The following is a 23,482-nucleotide window of genomic DNA, read 5'->3' on the forward strand; positions in this document are numbered from 1 at the left end:
ATGTTAATGGATGGATGAATGTGTCGGTCTGTCAGTAACAGTGGGTGCACAAAATACATGCGCTCATAAGTTTATTAAAGGGTCATTAAAATTAAGAAAAGAAACTATTTGCCTTACTTTTAGCAGTATCTGGACATGCAAACAGTTTTGTTTTATTTGCTCAGGTTTTCAGATATGGTTCAAATAATTGTTCCTACCCAAATCCCTTAAAAAAATAGATATAATTTAGTTTCTTCTATAACTATTAGTCATTTATACTGTCACTAGTCTTATAAATTATAAAATTTGTAGCCATAAAAACACCATCAGTGGTATGTCTTGCTGTATCGTAGCTGCTACTGCCCCTCCTCATCATTGATCATGTTTGTCATAATTATTATCATGTTCATATTCTATCACCTTAGATGTGCGTGTTCCTACTATTACAACTACTACTATACTAAGACAGATGGCCGTCCTCCACAGAGCTGGGTCTGTCCGACGTTCCTGCCTGATATAAGGAAGGTTTTCGTTGCCACCGTACTCTACGGGGGAATTGTTGGGTCTATGCCTACTCTGTAAAGTGTCCTGAGATAACTTTTGTTATGATTTAATTGTTGATTTAATTTAAATTTCAAGAAACAGTGTCTTGGTAGCACTGGATAATTTGCAGATCTCACTGTGGACAGTTTTCATAAAATTGTGTAGGTAAAATTAAGAAAGACACAGCTGATCAGTTTTAAAATAATTATTAAAGAATAAAATCTTTCTCCATTCCTCCATTGTATTGCGGTAACAACCGAACTCTCCATCATATCTCATAACCTTGGCAAAATAACCCATAACCTTCTGCATGGCTAAATAACAAGAAGATAGGAAACCTCTACCTCTAAAGACTTGTTTTTTTAATGTTTGCCTTTGATTTAATAGGTTCTAAATGTACATCATTAGGTCCTCGAAATATTTCAATAGAACAAAATCTTTGGTTGAAATGACCACAATGCAGATAAATATGTAGTTTATAACAAGTGCACAAAATATTATTTAAGGGATCTCAAGCCTACAAGGTTGGGAACCCCTGCACTAGAGGGGACTGGGAACATGTTTGTTTTTTTATTTGGATGAACATTTTAAATTGTTGAAGCTGTTAAACAGATAAAGCACGGTTACTGTACTGTGCTGTACCCACTGTACTGTTTATAGTAGCACTAATTAGGAATCCTAAGTTCAACAGTAAACTTGCTGTCACCAGTGTGGCTAAATACTGATAGTGGTTATTACACTACAGGTAGCTAGGCTAGCAAGTTCAGACGTTTGATATGCTGAAATACTTTTATGTATCCTACTGTCTCTGCTACTGTAACGCAATATTTTTTCATAATTGTGTGTGCGTGTGCGTGTGAGTGTGTTGAATAACTATTTACAAAAGAGCCACCAGCAGTCAAAATGGGATAATAAATAGAAATAATTCACATTAGCATGATACAGTAATGCACAACTTCTAGAGACGAACCACTCAGAACAGTGATGTATTCAGCTCATTCTTTCTCCACATCCTCCGTTAATAAATACAAACATATATACAACAAACTCTTAGAAATGCCTTGTGTCCTGTAAATGAGTGGGATACGAGTGAGAGAAATATGGACAGCAGTTACTGGCTCAGTTTACAGCTACTGGAAAATGCTCAGGGTGGAGTTTTAGCCTCCTTATCCCATTTTTAGCAACACATACATGTTCTGCGAAGGAGTGAAGGATGGAATTGGCTACATAAATGCCAGTTAAATCATCTCCATTAGCTCCTCAGCTTCAGGGCTGGTAGAGGGAGGTTCAGCAGGAGAGGGCGGAGTTGTGGATCTGGGAGGTGTAGAGGGAGGAGAGGGAAACAGAGTTGGATGGATGGGAGATGGGGAGGGAGGTTCTTGTTTGGTTGGGGAAGAAAAAGGGAAGAATACGACAGGTCTGCTGGGGGAGACTGGGGAGAGGGAAGCTTGTTTTGTGGGGGAGGAAGATGGAGATGATGCCTTTTTGGTAGGAGAGGAGGAAGAGGCTGGTTTGGTGGGAGAAGAGGGTGAAAGAGAAGCTGGTTTGGTTGGAGATGATGGGGTAGTGCATGGCATGGGTGTACAGGGAGTGTTGCAGGTAAAAAGAGCAGGAGGGCCGGGGGTTGAGGGAGTTTGGAGAGAAAAGCTAGGAGTAGCAGAGGGTGATGTTCTTATTTCAGGAGGAGAGGAAGCAGGCAAAGAGGGGATGGGGACAGTTTCAGCAGAGGGTGAAGGGGAGAAATGAAGCACACTTACAGGAGCAGAGGGAGGGAAATGAACACCATCGGTTGGAGAATGAGAGCAAGAATTATTAGAGTTGGATGAGGCATCAGGCACATCACCAGTCTTGGATGCCTTGAGACATGCAGTCTTGGTGGGTGACGCCAGGGTGGTGGGTTTTGGTTCTTTTGCACGTGATGCCTGTTTGGTTGGAGAGGCTGGTCCTGACTTTGTTGGTGAGGCTGCTTTGATTGGATGGGCAGGTGGGACTTTCTTGGCAGCCGATGATGGTGGACATGGAACTGTTTGAGGCCGTGGACGACTGCGGGTGGTGAGCTGGATGGTCTTCTTATCTAGAGCTGTGCTCTGGCAAAACAGACAGACCATCAGCTTGATACTTGTGAACCATTGAAGCTCTAATACTGTAACACCAGGTATAACAGAGAGAGAGAGAGATCCTGTAGGTCATTTTACATTGAATTCAGAAAACCTAGGCATTTAGCATAGTTATTAATCCTTTCTGTGAATGACAGAAATGTCTAAAATGAGATTTAATCAACCAAATGTTTTCTTTTGATGCCTACAATCATTAAGTTCTGACAGTCTTGTATTTTCTTTATGATCTCTATGAATGAACAACACGCATGATGAAACAAGCTAATGGGCATGGACATAAATAACTGAAAGATGATTAAAGATAAGACAGTATTTTCTTCACACAGTAGACCGGCCCCCACGAGAAGGCGAATCAGATCATCACTGCTATTCTATGTGCAGAAAGGGCAAATGAGAAAGAAAACTTTTACTTTTTCATTCAACAGATAAATATGTGGTGTTTTTTGTCTTGAGCAAAGCAAATGATGTGTTCTCACGTCGGACAGAAAAGTAGTAAATATCCTGTTCCTCATTTGCCCTTTGCTGAATCTCAGCAGCAGAACAGACAAGGCGTGGCGTTAAGTGTTAGTACATACCAGTGCCTTGGAGCTAATTCAGAGGGACGTAATGCAGGGAGGAGGGAGAAGCAAAAAAGGGACAGAGACTAGTCTTACTCACAGCTTCACAAAACAAAGTCAACACAACAAGCATGACGGCCAGTGGACAGTTGTTGTTCCAGCTCAGTGCTCATCTGGTATTTCAGATCATTAACACACAATTTGGTTTGGTCCAAATGACAACTTTACATTTGAGAAGACAGAGTTGGAAGACAACTGTAAGACTTTCTATAAGTGACTAATTCAGGCAGTGTGTCAGTTAGTGCTTAGTTATATTTACATACCACTCAATAGAATGCAGCGGTAAGGTGTGATTTTAATTTTTATTTCCTGTATTATTTGTAAAAGATAAGATTGGCATTATTCTCTCTTTTTGAATTGGCAACAAAACCCATGAAAACACTAAGACCAAAGATGAACTGTTGCCTCTTTGGCCAGATAGAGCTCGGTTGTTCCGAAAAAAAAAGATTAAAAACTCATCCATGAGTCACTTTCAGTAAACACGAGCACTGTAGTTTATTTCGACTCCCACATGCACCATTCTGCTGATCTCTAGTGCTGAAAATGTCTTAATCCACAGCTGAAAAGAATCCCTATCAATTGCTTAAAATGCCATTTTCTCCTGTTTAAATAAGGTTTGCTAAACACCTAATTTTTGAAAACAATTGAGCCTTTTTAAAAACAACACTTTTGTTAGATTTACATATTCCATAACTGGCTGGGTTGGCTGGGAGTCATTAAAAGTATTGAGAGACGGACCAACACATTGTAGGTCTTTTCATGGGATTTATTGACAAGAAAAATACAGAATAACATCAGTCCTGTCCTTTAAAAGGGGCAGGGGAATCTTGTATCCAAGGCAATAAAGCCACATTGGTTTGCATCCATCTCTGCAAATTGAAACTACAGAACGGTGCCAGCACACTTCACAATTTTTTCCACAAGGTGGCAGCAGAGTATCATTAAAATGGAACAGTGCTGAGCAACCAATTATAGATCTGTGGACCCACGGAAAGTAGATTTTAAGGAGCTTTTTTGATTGAGATCACTGACGAACAATACATAATGCCAGAGAGGGAGACAAATGAAACTGCTCTTGCATTAGCTTGCATTAGCACTGTAAACATGCTTAATATCCCCCTATGTGATTAAACAAACACATCCTTCAAAACAAAGATGATTTTTTTACATCCCATAAAAGTTCACGATCGATACAAATGGAATGAAATGTGAGCGAAGGAGCAGGATGAGGCGAATGAAAGCAGACGAGAGGGGTAAATCCAGGACAGAGCGCATGTTGGGAGTGTGTTATTGAGGTCCACATCAGTATTTATTGAGAGCAGTCATTGCAGCTGGCGGTTAGAGAAGAAGGGCAGGGGCCTGAGAAAGAGACAGGAAGGAAAGGGAGGGAGAGCAAAGGGGTGGGAGTCGTTATAGATGGAGGGAAGTGAGTGAAGGAAAGGGCGATGGCTGGAAAGGAAAGGGTGGGGGGGGGGGGGTATGAAGCGTGTACCCGGCTCTCAGCTCCAGGCGTCCCCTTTGGTCCTGGGTCGGGCGTGAAGGAGGGGTGAGGATGAGGGAGGAGGAAGAGGATGGAGAGGAGAAGGAGGGGCCGAGGCCAAGGCCCGCATTTACACCTCAAACTGTCAAATGAGATTTACAACAAGAAATGAGGGTCTTTGCAGCAAAGATCAAATCAAATTTCTAATTAGACCCCCCCCCCCCCCCCTTCCTGCTTTCAGTTCAGACAGACAGACTGAAGAGAGTGGGCTGATGAGATGAAGAGTGGAGGAAGTCAAACTGTACGACAGGAAAGGATGCGAGTGAGGCTTGAAAGGGACGTGAAGGAAGGATGTGACTACTACGACAGTGACTTCTGCCTGTCCGAGTTTTTTCCATCATTTCATCACTAAAATCCTGTCTGCCATGTTAACAGCAGCGTGAGTTGTTTAGGAGTTGTCTTTAATATCCTCTTAGACCATGATTGAGGTCAAATATTTTTGGCCCAGTCATTAAGTGAGCATAAGATTTATATCAAGTGAATAAGAAGGAGCTCAATCTTCTCTATTTAGGTCATTCACCACCATGCAGTAAATGTTTGGAAATGGCCCAACGTGTTCAAGCTGCTTCAGACATCTTGTCAATTACTAATAAACCCATGTCAAAACCTTAATACTGCAGATTAAAGAGGTCAATAAAAGTTAACAATCTCATGAATGTCATAAGATTACTCTTTAAAAAGGACTGCAGTCACTCCGCAAAAATATAACAGTGATATTTACTGAATCATGATTTGTTCAAATGTTGGTTTGTAAATGTTTTTGGGTGCTTACCATGATGACGGACACCCCAGCTGTGGTGTTGTTGTGCTTGGGCACAGTGTTAAAGTGCGTCTTCAGTTTACCTGTGACCTCCATCTTCATGTTGTTCTCCAGGACAACGTCGTCCTACATACGCAAACATGCAATGAGGGGGGAGCGGTACGATGGTTTTCCACACAAGAAACCATCTTAATGGCAACATCACAAATGCACAAAGATACAAACAGGGCTATGAGATACCGTGACCCAAGGGTGGGAGAGGATGTCTTGTGCTGTATATCGAGCCTCAGCATTGACCTGCAGCATCTTTCCAATTAGCTCCTGCAAAAAAACACACCACCGTTTAGGCTGACATCAAAGCTAAACATTCTTTTAACTCTGGATCAGACCACCGTGACAACATACAGACAATGACTTAAGGATTGGGCAATAATACGATTTAGGGGTATTTTGTTGTAAACAAATTATTATTTGGATTATTTATTGCTTTATAGAAAATAACAATTTCCAAATTAGGAAGTAGAAGTTATTGTTTTTTTCACATATTAAGAGATTTGCCTGATGTACTGCAACACGACAGTGGAACACAGTACCTTGCAGTAATCTTGATTTTATAGCTGCAATAATCCAATTTCTGTACACTTGGGAGCAACACTTCCCAACAAGCTGAAAATGGCACATACTTAATAAAACTAAATAAACTAACAATACAACTGTAGCAACATCAGTATGTATTCAGAGGTGTGTTTCAAGACAGTTGACGAATGCAAGTTTACTATTCACTCTTCTTTTGGCTCGGCTTTGGTCCCTACCAACTCTCAAGGGAAATAGTGGCTACTAGCTGCTAAATGCTCCAATATGTTCACCATCTAGTCAATAGCTGCATGTGTGTGCTGGGGTAGGTAGCATACAGTAGGTTTTTAGAACTTTCTTGCTGACATCATTGATAAAAGCACTAACGTTGCACTTCACAAAACCAAAGCGATGAGCTGAAAGATGCTAAAAAGTTCCACAGAGCAGTAGGAACTCTTCAGTTATATAAAGTCACCTTTCATCATTTTGTCTGATTTACATACAGTATACTTGCTATGTCATGATATATGCTAATAACCATATTAACCAGCCTTTAGATGAGCATGTTAACACTGTCAGTTTCCCATTTCTTTGGGGTTATTGTAAGCCATAGACTACTCAGATGATGAACATGCTCTGCTATCATTACAGCTGTGGGTTTAATTAGCAGTTTGGTATTGCATGCTGAGCGTGGGCTGCTGTCACCTTAATACATGACATTCATTCGAGGGTTGGAGGGGTTTCCGGGTCCTTTGGAAGACAGTAGTCATTAAAGGAGTGTGAACCACGTGGATGTGGTGTGATATAGACTTGCTACTGTATTCAGTTGAAGGTAATATTTGTTTCGCGTTGTTTAGGGGGTAAGATTAGGACATGTATTGGTTAATAATAATAATAAAAATAGTAATAATAATAATAATAATAATAATAATAATAATGTGATCCTCCAGGAAAATTAATGGGATCAATATAATGTTATCACATAAAAGAGTGTGGGTTTTTGTGTGTGTGTGTGTGTGTGTGTGTGTGTGTGTGTGTGTGTGTGTGTGTGTGTGTGTGTGTGTGTGTGTGTGTGTGTGTGTGTGTGTGTGTGTGTGTGTGTGTGTGTGTGTGTGTGTGTGTGTGTGTGTGTGTGTGTGTGTGTGTGTGTGTGTGTGTGTGTGTGTGTGTGCGTGCGTGCGTGTGCTTGTGCTTGTGTGTGTGTGTGTGTTTTCCCAACCTTGGCTGAGTCAGTGATGTTGTCCCAGTAAGGAGTGGGAAAGTCCAGGCTCCCCTGAAGGATCTGGTCAAACAAATCCTCTTGCAGGTTACTCTCACTATACAGGAAGACACGGACATCATAATGTATTACTCAGCACACATGGCCTACCTCTGCAATAGAGACTCACTTGTAACCTACCCCTAAATAATGTGCTTATTTTAATAACCATTAAGTACTATATATTAAACAGGGATCACATTAAGTAAAGTCAAATCCCTGCATGGTGAATATACTTAACACAACGACTGATCACAGCACCTGTTTGTCTATGTAGCAGAAGATTAATTGACAGGTATGAAAACCAAACTCTTTTTAGTATGATCCATGTCTGAAACCTTTACTCAACTTTATGTTTATTGTTTAAAACTGTAAACGATAATACTGATTCTGGTATGACACATGGTGCAGTGAGGAAATACTGTTGACATGAACATGAGCTTTACTGGATGACATGCCCATGCACCTTCTAAATGGAGGGAAGCCACAAAGAAGGATGTAGGTGATGACTCCTACAGCCCAGATATCCACCTTCAGACCATAACTGTTGAAAGATGAGAGACAGAAAGGATCAGTTTAGGATTAACTGCAGCTAAATAGCTTAGAGTAAACCATTTCCACCATCCCAGTGGTACAAACACAGTGAATAACTGGAAATAACATATTGACATTTGGAAAGACCAGGTTTTCAATCTGCTATAATAATATGGAAGTAATTCTACCACAGCATACCAATGTCGATCTAACATATGGCTGATTAGAACACAGTGGTATTGCAGACCCACATTTCTTCTCTGCTATTGTCAATAGAACAGATGTTTCCATTTAAACTCACAGATAAGTAAAAACATGCATGTTTCTCTGTAACAAGCACCTTCCCTCCACCTTCCCATAAAGTATTCACCCAAAAAAATCTAGCTTACCCAGACTCTGAGATGATTTCTGGAGCCACATATGTAGGAGTTCCACATACAGTATACAGAGGTCCTTCCACCACTGTGGCCAGGCCAAAGTCCCCCAGTTTTAATGACTTAGTGCCATCTGGATATTCAAACACCTAAAAGGAAATACATGTGGAGTTAAAGCCCACTGAGTAGCTGGGTTTGTAGAAAAGTAACTGTTGTGAGTGTGAATATATACCAGCAAGTTCTCTGGTTTAATGTCTCTGTGGACGATGTTCATGCTGTGCAGGTACTTCAAAGCTTCAGCGAGATTGTACACCATGACACTGGCGTCCCTCTCTGTGTATTTGGCCGAGGAGGTGATGGCATCGAATAAATCCCCTCCCTGTGCCGACATTAACAAAGTGGTTAAAGACCAAACCACACAGAGAAATTGGGACTTTGCATTGATATTGTGCCCCCCATTAGCCTCTTCTGTACCTTGACAAGCTCCATAACGAGGTAGAGTTCAGAGGGAGTGTCCACCTCCTCTATTAACATGATGATGTTGGGGTGTTTCACCCTCCGCAGCACTGCAACCTCATTCTCTATGAGGTGCTCCTGAAAATACACCAAGTTACTGTCTGCTCCAGTACATTCATGCTAATAAAAAAAAAAAAAGCTGATTGAATCTGAATTTGTGTCAAGGGTGTGTGATTCAGTGGATGTCATTGTCTGTATGTGAAAGTGTGATGATAATTTGAGTTAGGTGATGAATAAAACATTACCAGCCTAATATTAACAGTGTGGGATAAGAGGATCAGGGAAACACACACAGACTCTGTGCTGTGCACAGTAGAAGGCTAATATATGAACCTCTGTTACAAGTACAAGAATGGGTCTGGAGGCAATACATACAAAGAGGAAAGAAGACATGGGAGGAGATAGTAAGAAAAAAAAAACGGAGTGAGACCTTTCCACTGCACTTGGCCTTGTCGATGATCTTCAGAGCAAACTCTTTTCCTGTGGACCTGAACAGAAAGAAGAATTGCAATTAAGGCTAACAATAAAACCAATCACTGAGCCTGCAACAATGTTTGTCATTCAAATCAAGTGCTCACAAGATAACCTCAGTTACAGTGACCAAGAGCACCGCCAAAGAGTATTGGACAGGTATTTTACAGTAGCTGTACTAGTTTATACAAGGAGCAGATACAGTACAGATACAGGCAGGTTCAACTAAAAGTCATAATTTAATATGTTATGAAAATTTCTTAAAAAGTCAAACTATAGTACGTCATGAAAATTCACAAAAAGTCATAGTATAGTATGTCGTAATATTTGATGAAAATGTCATAAAAATTCATAGTATAGGCCTCGATGCTCTATACAATGCATATTGGTTCTGTATGAGATACTTATTGTAAACATAACTGTTTTAAGATACTCCACAGGGAAGCTTTATGTACTTTCCAGGACGGTGCATCAGATTATGAGAACACACACACTTGACGGACCTCCTCATCTCGCCTGACTGCCTAGGCATTGTGTTGACTCAGGGATTAAAAGGCTAATGAAGTGAATTCCCCGCTGGGTTTAATCCACGAGAAATTTTTGTCTCCACAATGCCTGTCACCGGGACTTAAAAATCCTGATGGAGCAGTTACAGCACGTGATGCATGCCTCATTAACCTGCACCACACAGCACCCTGCAGTGCGATCACAACAGACGACTGCCAACTGTGCATTAAACATTTGCAGTGTAAGTGAATGTGCATCACCTACCTCTCTACACACTCTTTGACTACAGCAAAGTTGCCATCTCCTATGACCTTGCCAACTTTGTATTTTTCCAAGATGTTGGAAGCAGGCAGGTAGCGGTTCCCATTAACTGCTGAGGAGAGACAGGGGTTAAAACAGGCACCAAACAAGCCTTGTGGTTTAATAAAACAAGAGCTCTGGCAGAAACTCAACCAGTTCTCAGACTGAATTAAGGGACCACACGCTGTGTAACAAAATGACACACACAGGCACCAAGATACACAGCAATCTCTACTAGTCCTCCTGTGGCAACTATTGAACTGAGCAGCAACACTGTGTCTACCTGCATACAGCACATCCCTCAAATAATTTAGATAAAGTATCTGCTCACAACACTGGGATATTCCACTCTTATCCGCTACACAAGGCCTACCCTGCCACTATTGTTAGGTACCGTAAGCAAATTGTGAAACATGTCCTTATTGGAAAAGATACACAATGTAATTTCTACATGCAAGAGGGGAAATGAGTCCACACAATAGTGTCTTAGCTAGAGGATCAAGAGGAGAGGAGATGCAAGCAGAGGAGGGGAGAGTAGAGCAGAGGAGAGGAGAGTAGAGCAGAGGAGAGGAGATGAAAGCAGAGGAGAGGAGAGGAGAAGAGAGGAAAGGAGAGGAGAGGAGAGGAGAGGAGAGGAGATGAAAGCAGAGGAGAGGAGAGGAGAGGAGAGGAGAGGAGAGGAGAGGAGAGGAGAGGAGAGGAGAGGAGAGGAGAGGAGAGGAGAGGAGAGGAGAGGAGAGGAAAGGAGAGGAGAGGAGAGGAGAGGAGAGGAGAGGAGGTACCCTCTGGACTCAGTCGATTTGTTTGCTCTTGGTGGTTGTTCAACGATCCATTTACATTTGAAGACAAGATGAGATGTGACGAAGGGATCTGCAGGATGCAAAAAAGAAAGAAAAATAGAGATGAGCGCCTGGCCTACAACTAAACCCATAGACAAATCCCCATAGCAACCTTAGGCTTTAAAAACACTGTACATTGATAAAACATAGATGCCTTATTGTTGCTGGGTCATATTTTTGTGGCTCAGACTGTTGCAGATGAGATGAAAATTAGACAAATTTACGAACATTATACTCAAGACATGTTATGTAACTAACTACACAATTCTCCTGTTTAATTATTGTCTATTCATATAAATAAAAAGCAATTATATTCAAATGTGTTTTTATTCATAAAGTAGAAACACTACCTGTGGCTATACAGTATTGTGAGATATTCTAAAAGCATGCTGCTCACACATTTAAACAGTACAACCTGTACATTAATCCTAAAGTAAACATTTTATTGAATATGTCAATAATGTCAACAAAGGCCAGATTTAGCTTGGCGTTTAAGGTGTTTTAGTGCTCCTGGAATAGATCTCCTCCTCCGTTACACACTTCTCATCACTGCAGATAAAACTTTGCGACTTGAAATGAATGATTCATTTCTTAAGAGCGTCATTTCTGCAGAGCGCAGCAGGGGTAATTTTAGCATCTTATGGCTACATTTATGAAATGTCAGCCATAAATGCACCATAATGCACATTACTTTACAGTAATAATCTATTATTTAGTCTGAAAGGGTATTACTCTGGATGAAAGTAGAAATGGCTGGGTCTCTCTTACAACTGAATACATAAGAAGCTTTTTTCCTCTAATAAATAACTTCTCGGGGTGGCTTTAGTTTACCCGAACACGTCCAGATCGGCAGCTTTGTCATTGACATCCCTGTGCTTCCTCACTTCATTTTTTGTAATGTGTTACTCTCCTCTGCCTCTTTACCAGTTCATTTTAAAGCGGTCAGTAAATCATAAATATCTTGAACCCTGCCAAACGAATGTGGATGGATAGGTCTTTGACTGGGCTTAGAGAGGAATGGTGGCACTCTGGAGGAGTCTGCCAGCTGGCTGCAGTAGTTAGAAATGCAGCTTACAAAAGAATCCATTAATAAATCAGATTAGTATCTCTAACTCCAGCAAAAGTACATCATAGAGCTGCAATATGGGCAACATAGGCTGTGCACAGACCAGCAGGTCATACAATTCTGTACTGGAAGTACATAAGTTAACTTTACATACAAATTTCATAATTTTGTGGTAAGTAGGTCGATACAATCCTGCTTTATCCCCCACCTCAAAGTAATGCCTAAATTTATGCGTCTTGTACAAGCATGTAATTCATAATGAGATGCAACCATTTATGGTACTAAGTTGATTTACTCTGCGACGGCAGACATGTACTTTACCATGTGAGTACCAAGTTGATTTACTCTGCGGCGGCAGACATGTACTTTACCATGTGAGTACTAAGTTGATTTACTCTGCGGCGGCAGACATGTACTTTACCATGTGAGTTATCACAGCTAAACAGCAACCTATAGTGTTGAAAGATGAAGCCAAAGTGGACAGGCCAAAAAACTGCTGTTCCTTGAATGGCCACTTGAGACTTGCTCCAAAAGTGAGTCAGACCTCATAGACCCCATGGTAAAATACTTAAAACCCTGTTACAAAAAAATTGTATCTTACCGTTAAACTGGGAATGGTTCGGGGGCTGGTGGGAGATGGAGTGGAGGACTTTGTAGACTTTGGAGTTGAGATCTGGCTGCTTGACACACCGTTTACTATATGTAGAAAAAAACAGGAAGGAGACATGCAAAAGCAGGGAAAAGAGCCATTATGATTGTGGGTACAATTGTTTTTTTTAAGTGCTTTTACAGAATAGTGTGTGTGGATAAAACTGCTAGCTGTGACTGTTTGAAGGTGTCATTCTTTCTGCTACTAGCTCCGCCTGGAGCTTGTGATGCCCGCAGGCAACTGGTGTTACAACTGCATTGTTTTTCTTTTTAAAGCTGCTGGTTTCCTTTGTGTGTTCTTCAGGTTTCACATTGAAGATTTTTGTCATCTGTTAAACTGCATAACTACAATAATGACCTCCACAAAAAGCAACAACAAACACTTTCCTTTCCAACAAAACTGAACATACATTAGTGCATAAGACAAGGAGCACATACAGTGCAGGCACGCAGCAGGGATGAGAGCTTTGATTGTTTGAGTGATTCATTCTCTCAAGAACAGACTATTTCTGCCACCCTCGCTCTTGGTTTCTGGCACAAATACAGAGACTTAATGCGTCAAATTTTAACTCAAAGTTTCTTTATTTGCATAAACCCAGCTGAGCTGAAGAACATAATTTCACACTGCCTACAGCATGTGTCTTTACACTACTGTTTTCAGAGGTATTTTTTCATTGTACAATCACTTAGAAGTTTTTTTTATCACACTTAACTCTGAGTATTTATCTTGTTTTTTTAAAGCACCATTTTATGAAATCTCAAACATGTCATTAGCTTTTAATGTTTCGAAAGTACAGTTTAACTTTTGAGCACCTCAGCTGCTACTGATGAAGAGGCATGTGATTTAAGTGTTCAGTGAGAACAGGATTTAATTAACGGCGCTGAAGAGAGGGTCTAATCATTCATGGCTTTGAATCAGTGGATTCTGCAGCAGCTGACTTTCAAATTAAATAGATGTGTATAATACATGGCATCCCGAAGTCTAGTCTCACCCAAAGGGATGGAGCGAAATAAAGAAGGAAATAAATGAAAGGTAAAACATTATATATAATGAATACATAGAGATTTTTTAGGAGTTTGTGGTTCACCTTCAACAAGAAGGACAGACAAGACCATAAAACTTTTATTGACACCAGGAAACTATCCATGGAAGGACTATGCAATTCCTAGAGCCATACCACTGTTGCATTAATAAAGTCTAGCCTGAATGTTGCACATGTTGTTACCTAAATCAAAAGCTTTGAGGACATATTATCAGTTTGTCAGGCTAATAAGCTACTTTTTTTGTTACAGATTTTCAGCAGTTGATTACTGTATATGAAACCAGATTCAAACAAAGTATACTGTAGCCTTTCTTTTTATAATAGATACATAATGCACAATAGAAACTGGTGGGAAGTTCTTTGTAACAAGATCTTGTATTGTCTGATGTGTATGGTTATGCTTTGTTTTTACAATTGTTGTACTTGTTGACTGCTAAGCTAAATGGGGCTAAATTCCAATAGTGGGACAATAAAGTTAATCTGACCATGTTAACAAGGTAATGGTAAGTATGGGATGTAACCTAAAGTGAAATTCCAGCGTAAAATCATCCCATGGTCTTTTTCGGCAAATTCACTCATCAAATGAGCTATTGAGATTGGACTGTTTTAGTGGCAACTCTTAAACCGTCTGCCTTTATTCACAAAAGAAGAAGAGCACCTAAAGCTGTGAGAAGCTTGTTTTACTCAATAACTCACTAATTACCGGAGTAAATTGATATGGCAGGTGTTTGATAAGGCAAGCTGTGTGACATCATCACAAGCCTCACCTGGGGATTTGATTGGAGACTGACTGGTGGAGTAGTGGACAGGTTGCCTTGCTGCAGTGCCAAAAGCAGAAACAAAAAATACAGAATAATCAAGCAGATACAGTATGATAAGGTAGCCTGGAAACCAGACAAATCTGGCAAATTAATGTTTCATTTGTTCTGCTGATAGTCGGGCTTTTCTCCCATATAGACAGATTTCCACCGGCTGGACATATGACTTGGTGCATCATGTCATTCTGCCCCTTAGAGGGCCCAGTGTAATAAGAATTTGTGATTAGCTTCTCCTGGTTGTTTTTCTTCAAGCTGGGGACCCAAGTAGTCCGTCGAAGGAGGCGAGCCCAAGCCTGGAGCTCTGCAGCTAGACCCTTATCAATGATTTGCATCACTTGACCCTTCAGATTGTCCCCTTACAAGTTAGTATGTTATCTATGCATGACTACATCTTAATTTAAAAGCACTAAATGTGTGTACAGTCATGTGTTGTACCTGCACCAGGGGACTTGCTGCGTCGTGAAGGTCCAGGGCTCTTAGCTGTCCGGTTCGGAGTAGCAGAGCGGCTGTGCGACGTCTTAAGCACTCTGCATTCTGGAGGGACAACACGGTCAGGGCCACCATCGCATATATTAACCTTCCCTTATAAACAAACCTGTTCTTTCTTCTCAGTCAGAGTTAATGTGACACAATTATGCCTAACAAAAACCTGTACCAGGGATATGGCCCTGGAAATGTTATTCATGTCACAGGATTTCATGAATGCTAGTCGCACTTGATTATAGGGACAGAGCAGCAGCAAAGAAAATAGTGGCAAATAGTGTTTAGTCAAAATAGATTAAAAAACACAGAAGAACCAATAGATACCATGTTCCAGTTAAGGCTAAGCTGTATCAGCATTTTTACACTGTAATTTTGATTACGTTATCAGTACTTATATTATACTTTTTTGGATACTCTATCCTGCTGATACCCGACTTGTCTGTACTAATATAAAAACTATACTTGGATACTTCTATTACCTGTTTTGTATTTTACAAAAAAAGCCAAACTCTCTAAATCTTGCCCAAATCTATCCCAATAAGGGATAAGTAAACAAGACTACAAATAGGACCAGGCGACTTTTAACATCTTTTACATTATTTACACTAGTTGGCAGAAATAAATTACACAGTCATTACTATTTTCTTAGAAATCCAAAACACACTAATCTCACATCAGGATTTCATAAACACCAGAAATGTATTTAAATGCCAGAGCAAAGCAATAGCTTGTGTTTTTCTCCGGAATATAACAATAAGGCTAAAATGGTCACTGCACAATATGAACACATAAAAAAAGGTTTTTATGGTGTTTGCTGCATGCCACATGTGTCTGTGCTGCTGCTGCTGTGTAGCTGTATGCAAGTGTGTAAGAGCAGATGTGTGAAGCTTGTGGTAAACTTGTCAGGGTTGTGTTAATGAGGGTGGGGGCGGCGAGAGGTATAATGTAATGAATGACACATGCAAAAATTAATAATAACACGCAGCCACGGAAGCACACCCACATGTGTTCACCCTACTCTGACATATGGTACAACCTCATATGGCGTACATATAAACCTCAACAAAACAAATATTTTTCGAGGACAAGTCCTGAAGTGAGGATATTTATCACAGATGAAAAATCTGAGAAAAGAATACACAATGTCAGTTTTAAGTTTTTTTTTTTTTATTAATTTGTGTGCCTTTTGCATGATCTATTGTGCAGGCCATTTTCTGCATCTTTACTTCTTCTCTTGTTTCAGCAGTAGAATGTGTACTGGATCTATTTTGCAAAAAAAGAAGAGCCGCTTCAACAGAGAGTTACAGTGTGCCTATTTTGTTCCTTCAAAGACCTAATTCTTGAAAAGTGGAGCACAGGAGTGAAAGTGGGACGAAACTATCTCTGTTAACTGTTACTGAGGATGAGGAGGGTGCATTGGTCGTATTCTCAGTAGGTGTGAGGATTTGCCACCCTGTTAGCTAACCTGACAAAACAACAAAAAATGTAACAGGATGTCAATACTTTGGACTGTTACTATAATAAACTGTTTCCTTCCCGCTAGGTTGTCCAATATTGGAGTTCTACATAGCTCTGACAGTGAATGGATCTGCTGATTTAAAGAGGTCACATCCTGCCTGTGTGCTCTTGAACTGTGTTTTTTTCTACAAATTAAAGGGGTGATACCATACAGAAAATGTGCATAATGAACTGTAACATCCTCTTTTCCGTACTGGACACTAAGAATGTGTTTGTATAAATGTGTAGGACTGATTATTTTCTGTAGATGCTGGACCGACAACTAAATATATTGTATGTAAATACCATAGATACACTTTCCACTATCAAAATTATCTAGAATATATAAACACAAACAGTTCAACACATAAGAGCAGTTTTTCATACACACTTAAATCTCATATCCTGCTGTGAACTTCCTAAAGGAAAAGAGCACTGCAAGCACTGGTGAGGGAAGAATTGTGCTGAAGGACACAGAGGGGAACACGCACACACACACACACACACACACACACACACACACACACACACACACACACACACACACACACACACACACACACACACACACACACACACACACACACACACACACACACACACACACACACACACACACACACACACACACACACACACACACACACACACACACACATACACATACACATACACATACACATACACATACACACACACACACACACACACACACACACACACAAACACACACACGGATGTTTAGTTAGTCTTAGTCAAGCCTACCAGTCATAAAGGCTGTGGAAGCCTTACCACTGTGATCCAATACAAAGTCATCCTGTGAATAGCGGTACTTCTCCGGGCCACACGCTATAAACACATCATCCTCCCCGAAGAAGTCCTGCAGGCAAATAATCTGGAGGAAGGAGATGAAAAAAAAGAGAGTATTCAGAAGGGTATAGCAGTGGTGTATTTCAGGCCTGTGTGTGTGAGATGGGTTTGTATGGGAGGGATTAATAAAGGTAAGCTTTCTTTTTTTCTTTTCTCATTTACTTGTTTTTAAAAAAATGTTAATTTAATAGTAATGTATTGTAAACAAGTACAGCAACAGTTACCACTTTATTTTTTATAAGTTTCACCAGTGTTCCTGCATCACATGATTCTGCATTAGTTTGTATGACTCTACTGGTTTTCACACATTCTACTGTACATGTGTTTACTGTACATACGACAGCAGTATTTTCATATTTGTGAAATAAGTGCTTCTGCTCATTGAAAAGGGCCAATTAAAATCACTCTGTTTGATGTGTGTGGTATGGCAAGGTTGTGACTTTGAACAGCACAGAGAGACTGACAACAGGGCGAGGTAAAAAAACCCTGACATCCAGAATACTGCAGAGTCAATGCACTGTCATGGATAAGCAGTACAGTATGGTTAGCCCTTGTACTGCAGGGTCATTTGTCTTAACTTTTCTATTCTGTCTCATGTTGTGATTGTCATTGTCTCTGCAGCTCAGAGCACTCTTCCTTTTACACCCACCACCCACTCATGGAGACAGAAAGACTAACTGTTAAAGTACAGTGAGTTGTGCCCACACACACACAGATTATCCCTTTGTTGCTGTAGGTGGACAAGAAGGAAAAAAGATCTGTTCATTATTCCACAACCCACCACACATCCAGGCATATATAACACACACACACACACACACACACACACACACACACACACACACACACACACACACACACACACACACACACACACACACACACACACACACACACACACACACACACACACACACACACACACACACACACACACACACACACACACACACACACACACACACACACACACACACACACACACACACACACACACACACACACACACACACAGTTGAAACACAAGTAGTGAGGAGGAGTATGAGATGGCATAAGATTGTGGGCAGATGGATCCTCTAGGGGAGATTGGGGGCTGACACAGTAGGGGAAAGAGAGAGTGTGTGTGTGTGTGTGTGTGTGTGTGTGTGTGTGTGTGTGTGTGTGTGTGTGTGTGTGTGTGTGTGTGTGTGTGTGTGTGTGTGTGTGTGTGTGTGTGTGTGTGTGTGTGTGTGTGTGTGTGTGTGTGTGTGTGTGTGTGTGTGTGTGTGTGTGTAAGATGGGTATCGGAAGAACTGGTGGTCCGGAAAAGCTAAATAACTACTAGAAGGCACAAACAATCTCAAGAGTAAAAAGAACAGTTGGGGGCTGAGAGAAAAAGAGCCATAACTGAAGTGAAATATCTGACAATAAAAATGGTAAAACCACAAATAAATATCATTACAGTAGGCCTGAGTTACACTTGCTTTAATAATAAATAAGACACTCCAAGACACTTCTGCATGTCCTACATTCAGACAGCATCAATTAAAAATTGAACAGGGTGCCGTATCCATAACATGCTCATAAATAATCAATAACAGTATTTCATGGCCTTCATATGCCTCTTTTGTCTATTCTTTGAGGCAAAAGCATGGACTCTTTATATGATAACTAATCAGTGAAAGTAAAGTGTCTATGTAATGTGTGTCCATACTGAGCTGTGGCAGATTATCGGAGGTTTGACATAGCTGACGTGAGTGCCATTCTTCAGATAAGCTCTCCCTCTGGAATTTGGCAGTTGATCACCACACCATACTGTCAGGGCACAGGTGTTAGGATCACCATAGTAACACCCCACAGGGATAGTCCGATGTTCGTGTCACAAGTGGACATAGCTTGGTGTAGTTCAAGCTATGATAGTGAGAAACTATAAATGCATGTGTTAAATAATATCTCTGACCAATGACCCTTATCCACACATCGCTTGCTCTGTTGTGCGGACATTAGCCGCACAGGAAATGCTAGGCGATTAGAACACATGTATTATCAATATGCTGAGGTGAGCACTGTTCCCTGGCAGGGAAAACACTGACCCTGTTGACATCTACAGTCAGGGGACGGCTCGAAGTAAAAACATTTAGAAAAATCTGCTTGTTTACTTTTTGGCAGAGATTTAGATGGGAAGATTTATACCACTCTCATATATTGGTGTTAAATATAGCTTATAGGCCTACAGCCCGCAGCTGGTTAGCTTAGCTTAGCTTAGCACATAGACTGGAGACAAGGAAAAACTGCTAGTAAAGCTCTGTTCAACTGTTAAAAAATCTGTCTACCTGCACCTCTTAGATCACTAATTAAAATGTTATTTGCTTTATACAGACAAAACATTGAAATTGGAAGTGTAAAAACAACAATTCAACGTGTAATGGGAGATTATTTCTGGTTATGCTATTTTTTGGCCCTGAGCTGTTCCAAGCAACCAGGGGACTCTAGAACGTAATTGTGCCTGGCCAAGAAATAATCCGGCACATAACCCCTTGTAAAGCAGAAAATTAAACACACAAGATATAACGTGCCACATAGTGAGCTTCAGAGTGCAAGTAGGCAGATTTTATTACCAACTGAGCAAGAGTAGCTGTGTCCCCTCCTGTTTCCAGTCTCTGTGCTAAGCAAAGCATTTAAATTAAAAGACATGGAGCAGTTTTGATCTTCTTATCCAATTCTTCATCAAAACGAAAATAGCACATTCTCCAAAATGCCTAACATTCGTTTAGAGTCATATGACACTGTTCGGCAACCACAAGAGAGGCTCTGGATTTTCAACAAACATTGCCACTAACATTGACTAAATTAACTCAAATTCGTTTCAATTCCATGCTCTAACAGGCCAAGTTATCTTGCTGTTCCCCCTGGACATGCTTATCCAAGCACCACCTGAGGCAACAGGCTAATGGAGAAGAAAAGGAACTCAGGTCTGGAATATTATGTATATCTTTGTCAAGCAGGACCCTGGCTATATTATCATTTACTTTCACCTCTATGCACACTTCTCTATCTGCAAGGCTAGCACTCCTGCTGTGGCCTGTGATAAAGTGCTTTTCAGCTAGCCTGTGACAACCAGGGGAATGAAGGGAAATGGAAACAAATGGTGCATTGTATAGGTTTTAAAAAAGCAAGAATAAAGAGGTTAGTCTCTTAAATTATGGTGGTTTTACTTAGATGCACTTGTGAAAATGGCACTATTTACAATTTCCTTGTTAAAGTGTATATTTATATGTCTATAAATCCCCTGTCACAATCATCATTTGTATTAATGATGATGAAGAGGTGGTCTTGATCTGCTCTCACTCACTCACAATGTCACCACTGTTGGTAATGATTTGATTCCTCCAACTACTCGTATTGTTACTAGCTATGTAAATTGATTTATCGCTCCACCACCCCAGTCTCCTGTTGTTCTAGTTTTTTAGTACACAGTATTGCTTGTCTTTTACCTCTGTGTGGCCTTCATCTCACTGAAGTGGGGTAATGCTCTATAAATTCAAAGTATAAAGGTTTTACTTATGCACAACTTTAGCCCTGACCTCCATTCTCTGACAAAAGCACAATAGCTAGCAGGCTAAGTATCTGGACCTGTCGGGGAGTCCAAGAGCCAATGAGAGCACAAAACATCGGTTAAGGGAAAACCTGGGGGAGGGGTTGCCTCTAGCATTAGAACATTTACTGTGCGCTGCATTTGCAACACAGAGGTGCGGTTGCACCTAGAGGAAAATAGTAGGAAAACGACAATATCAAGAGGCTTGACTACAATCAATTATTTCATAATTTCTTTTTTTCTTGTTTGTTTTAATTCTACAGAACAGAACACCAATAACTAGAGCACTTGTTTCTGGCGGACATCCATTTTTGGAACAAAAACTCTTGACTCGCACATGGTAAGACATCACGTGAACTTCTTGAGTGTGTTTTTTTGCGAAAAAACATAGTTTGTAGACCAGACATATCACCTTGTTAAGGATCTTGTAGTGTGTGACCCCCTGTTTCTCTTGGCCCTTGTCAACCACTGACAGGATAAACAGCCAATGGCACTTCATCGCCAGTGCTGGACTGCTAGGGCTTGTCTCAGCCAATCAGTGAAGTGAACGGTTCGCAGGGTTCTGTTTTTCTGACATGTCTTGAGGCTAAACTGAAGTTTGCCCTCCAATATGCGCCAACCCCCCTCCTTTCGTATGTCTGACCTTCTCTCGCTCTCACCATCAGTCTCTGTCCCCCATCTTGCCTGCTGTACTTTCTGCCCTGCTAAGCTTGGCAACAGAGGAAATACAAGTGTGTGTGCATATGAAAGTATCAAAAGGAATTTGTGAATTGAACATGAGCATACCCCCCTATTTTCTATAGTGTATAGTTGGAAGGAAACATCCAAATATATCCACAACATATACGGTATCAATACACCACTGGATTATCTTGCTCTTAAGCTTTGTTCCAAAAACAAATGTCACACAAGAGCAGGTGGTAAGAATTTAGGATGGTGGAAAAGGGTGTAAATGGCTAAACAAGACACACACAAAGAATGTAAAGGGTCTCCTTGTGATGGCTGTCGGTATCATCAACCCCATTTGGGAAGACAAGGTTATTGTTTGTGAAAGGTCTTGAAGGAAAGATGGAAAAAAAGAGAAAAAGATTGACAAAGAAGAGCTCTGCCTCTGGAAAAGGTCAGCCTACTGACACAAAGCAAAAATAATCTTTCAGCGTAAACTACCATTCTTTACACAAGCTTCAACTCTCAGTTAAACTGTTGCTTACTTGGGAACATGCATATAGCTATCTGCCTATTAGGTTTGTCAGGGTGATGCTTAAGCTAAAGCCAACCAGGTTATTAACTCTGTTTGAACTCTTACTAACAGACAGAGGCTGCTTCAAGAGACTGTTTAATTCCTGTGGATTAGAGCAGCAAATCTCAGGCATGTGTAACAGCAGAGACAAGGCGATGGCACAAAAATGAGCAATGAAATCTAAGCCCATCATTAACCTGCTGCTTCGGGTTCACTACATTAGCTGGGTTAAACATTAGCAAGTAAAATACTTTTTATTGAAGCTGATTTTCAATCTCTTAAACATTCAACAGCAATACACAGACAACCAATAGAACCAATAGACCATTTTTTTAATGAAGGCAATGAAGAAGAAACAAGCATTATAAACAGGATTTCATTCATTCATGAGGAACACTTAATTTGGAGATAGAGAAGGCAAAAGCACTTCAGAACAAAAGAAGCAAAACTTTAAATTTGCACTTTCCTACATTTGTAAACCAATTTAGTGAAACTCCAAGACAGTACAGTGAACTCAGCCTCACATTAGCCACTGGCTGGTTGGCCAACCACATATTTCACAGCTGTCTGGCTCCCTCTCTCCTCCGAGTCAGATTCACGCACAGAAATGGAGACATTAATGTACATGAGCGCCAAGCTCTTCATACTCAAATGGAGCTGTGTAAGTAGGAATGAAGAGAAGAGAGTAGAAACCAAAAACATGAACACACAACTTTCAACCCAGATGAGCCTCAGTAGATTACCATGCTCATTTACTAAGCGAAACCTGCAGATTTGCTGAGGTGCTAAGAGATCCACAAGAGATGCATAAAATGTTGGCTTTTGTTGCCGATTAACATAATTAAAAAACCCTATTATGACATTTAAATGGCTACCAGGCAATAAATGCTCAAAATATAATACTGCAGAAGTCTCCAAGGACCAACATTATTATCTCTTTTTTAATCAAAACTATCCACTAAAATCAACAGTCTTAAGCCAGGACTTATACCTCTTGACAAACTAAAAGAGTAGACACAGTTTGTTGTGCAAATGAAACTTCACCATCAGTATCACAGATGTGCTACAGTTGTCAGGATCACTTAGACACACAGCTCCTGTGATCTGCCCTGTGCAAAAACATTCATCACATCAATCTGCCAAAACTTGCTGAGGCAATCTGGACTTCCTTGAATGATTAAACTCAAGTAGACAACCGATAGTGTGTGGGCTGGGGTTTGAATATCATGATGTCAACTCTTCTGTTGGGAGAGTGAAAGGCCTGCTGCAAAGAATGGATGAGGGCCAGACTTGGACAAACAAAACAAAACAAGTA

The 23,482-nt window shown here is 40.6% G+C and overlaps 1 protein-coding gene across 1 annotated transcript in view; it reads right to left on the bottom strand.

The window, feature by feature from the left end:
• Positions 1–276: 276 nt before the first annotated feature.
• dclk2a (doublecortin-like kinase 2a) overlaps positions 277–23,482 on the bottom strand; it is a 41,433-nt gene continuing 18,227 nt past the window's right edge. Inside the window, exons 3-17 of the mRNA XM_083933289.1 lie at positions 17,249–17,378; positions 14,939–15,037; positions 14,453–14,503; positions 12,596–12,690; positions 10,872–10,959; positions 10,054–10,162; positions 9,242–9,299; positions 8,770–8,889; positions 8,528–8,674; positions 8,311–8,444; positions 7,854–7,931; positions 7,349–7,445; positions 5,797–5,877; positions 5,569–5,682; positions 277–2,609 (exon numbers count right to left, since the gene is read on the bottom strand). Of these exons, the coding sequence (XP_083789415.1) occupies positions 1,761–2,609; positions 5,569–5,682; positions 5,797–5,877; positions 7,349–7,445; positions 7,854–7,931; positions 8,311–8,444; positions 8,528–8,674; positions 8,770–8,889; positions 9,242–9,299; positions 10,054–10,162; positions 10,872–10,959; positions 12,596–12,690; positions 14,453–14,503; positions 14,939–15,037; positions 17,249–17,378 (2,250 nt within the window). The 3' untranslated portion in view covers positions 277–1,760. The remainder of the gene's footprint in view (positions 2,610–5,568; positions 5,683–5,796; positions 5,878–7,348; positions 7,446–7,853; positions 7,932–8,310; positions 8,445–8,527; positions 8,675–8,769; positions 8,890–9,241; positions 9,300–10,053; positions 10,163–10,871; positions 10,960–12,595; positions 12,691–14,452; positions 14,504–14,938; positions 15,038–17,248; positions 17,379–23,482) is intronic.

The sequence above is a fragment of the Echiichthys vipera genome (genome assembly GCF_963691815.1).
Source record: "Echiichthys vipera genome assembly, chromosome: 2".
Classification (NCBI taxonomy): Eukaryota; Metazoa; Chordata; class Actinopteri; order Perciformes; family Trachinidae; genus Echiichthys; species Echiichthys vipera.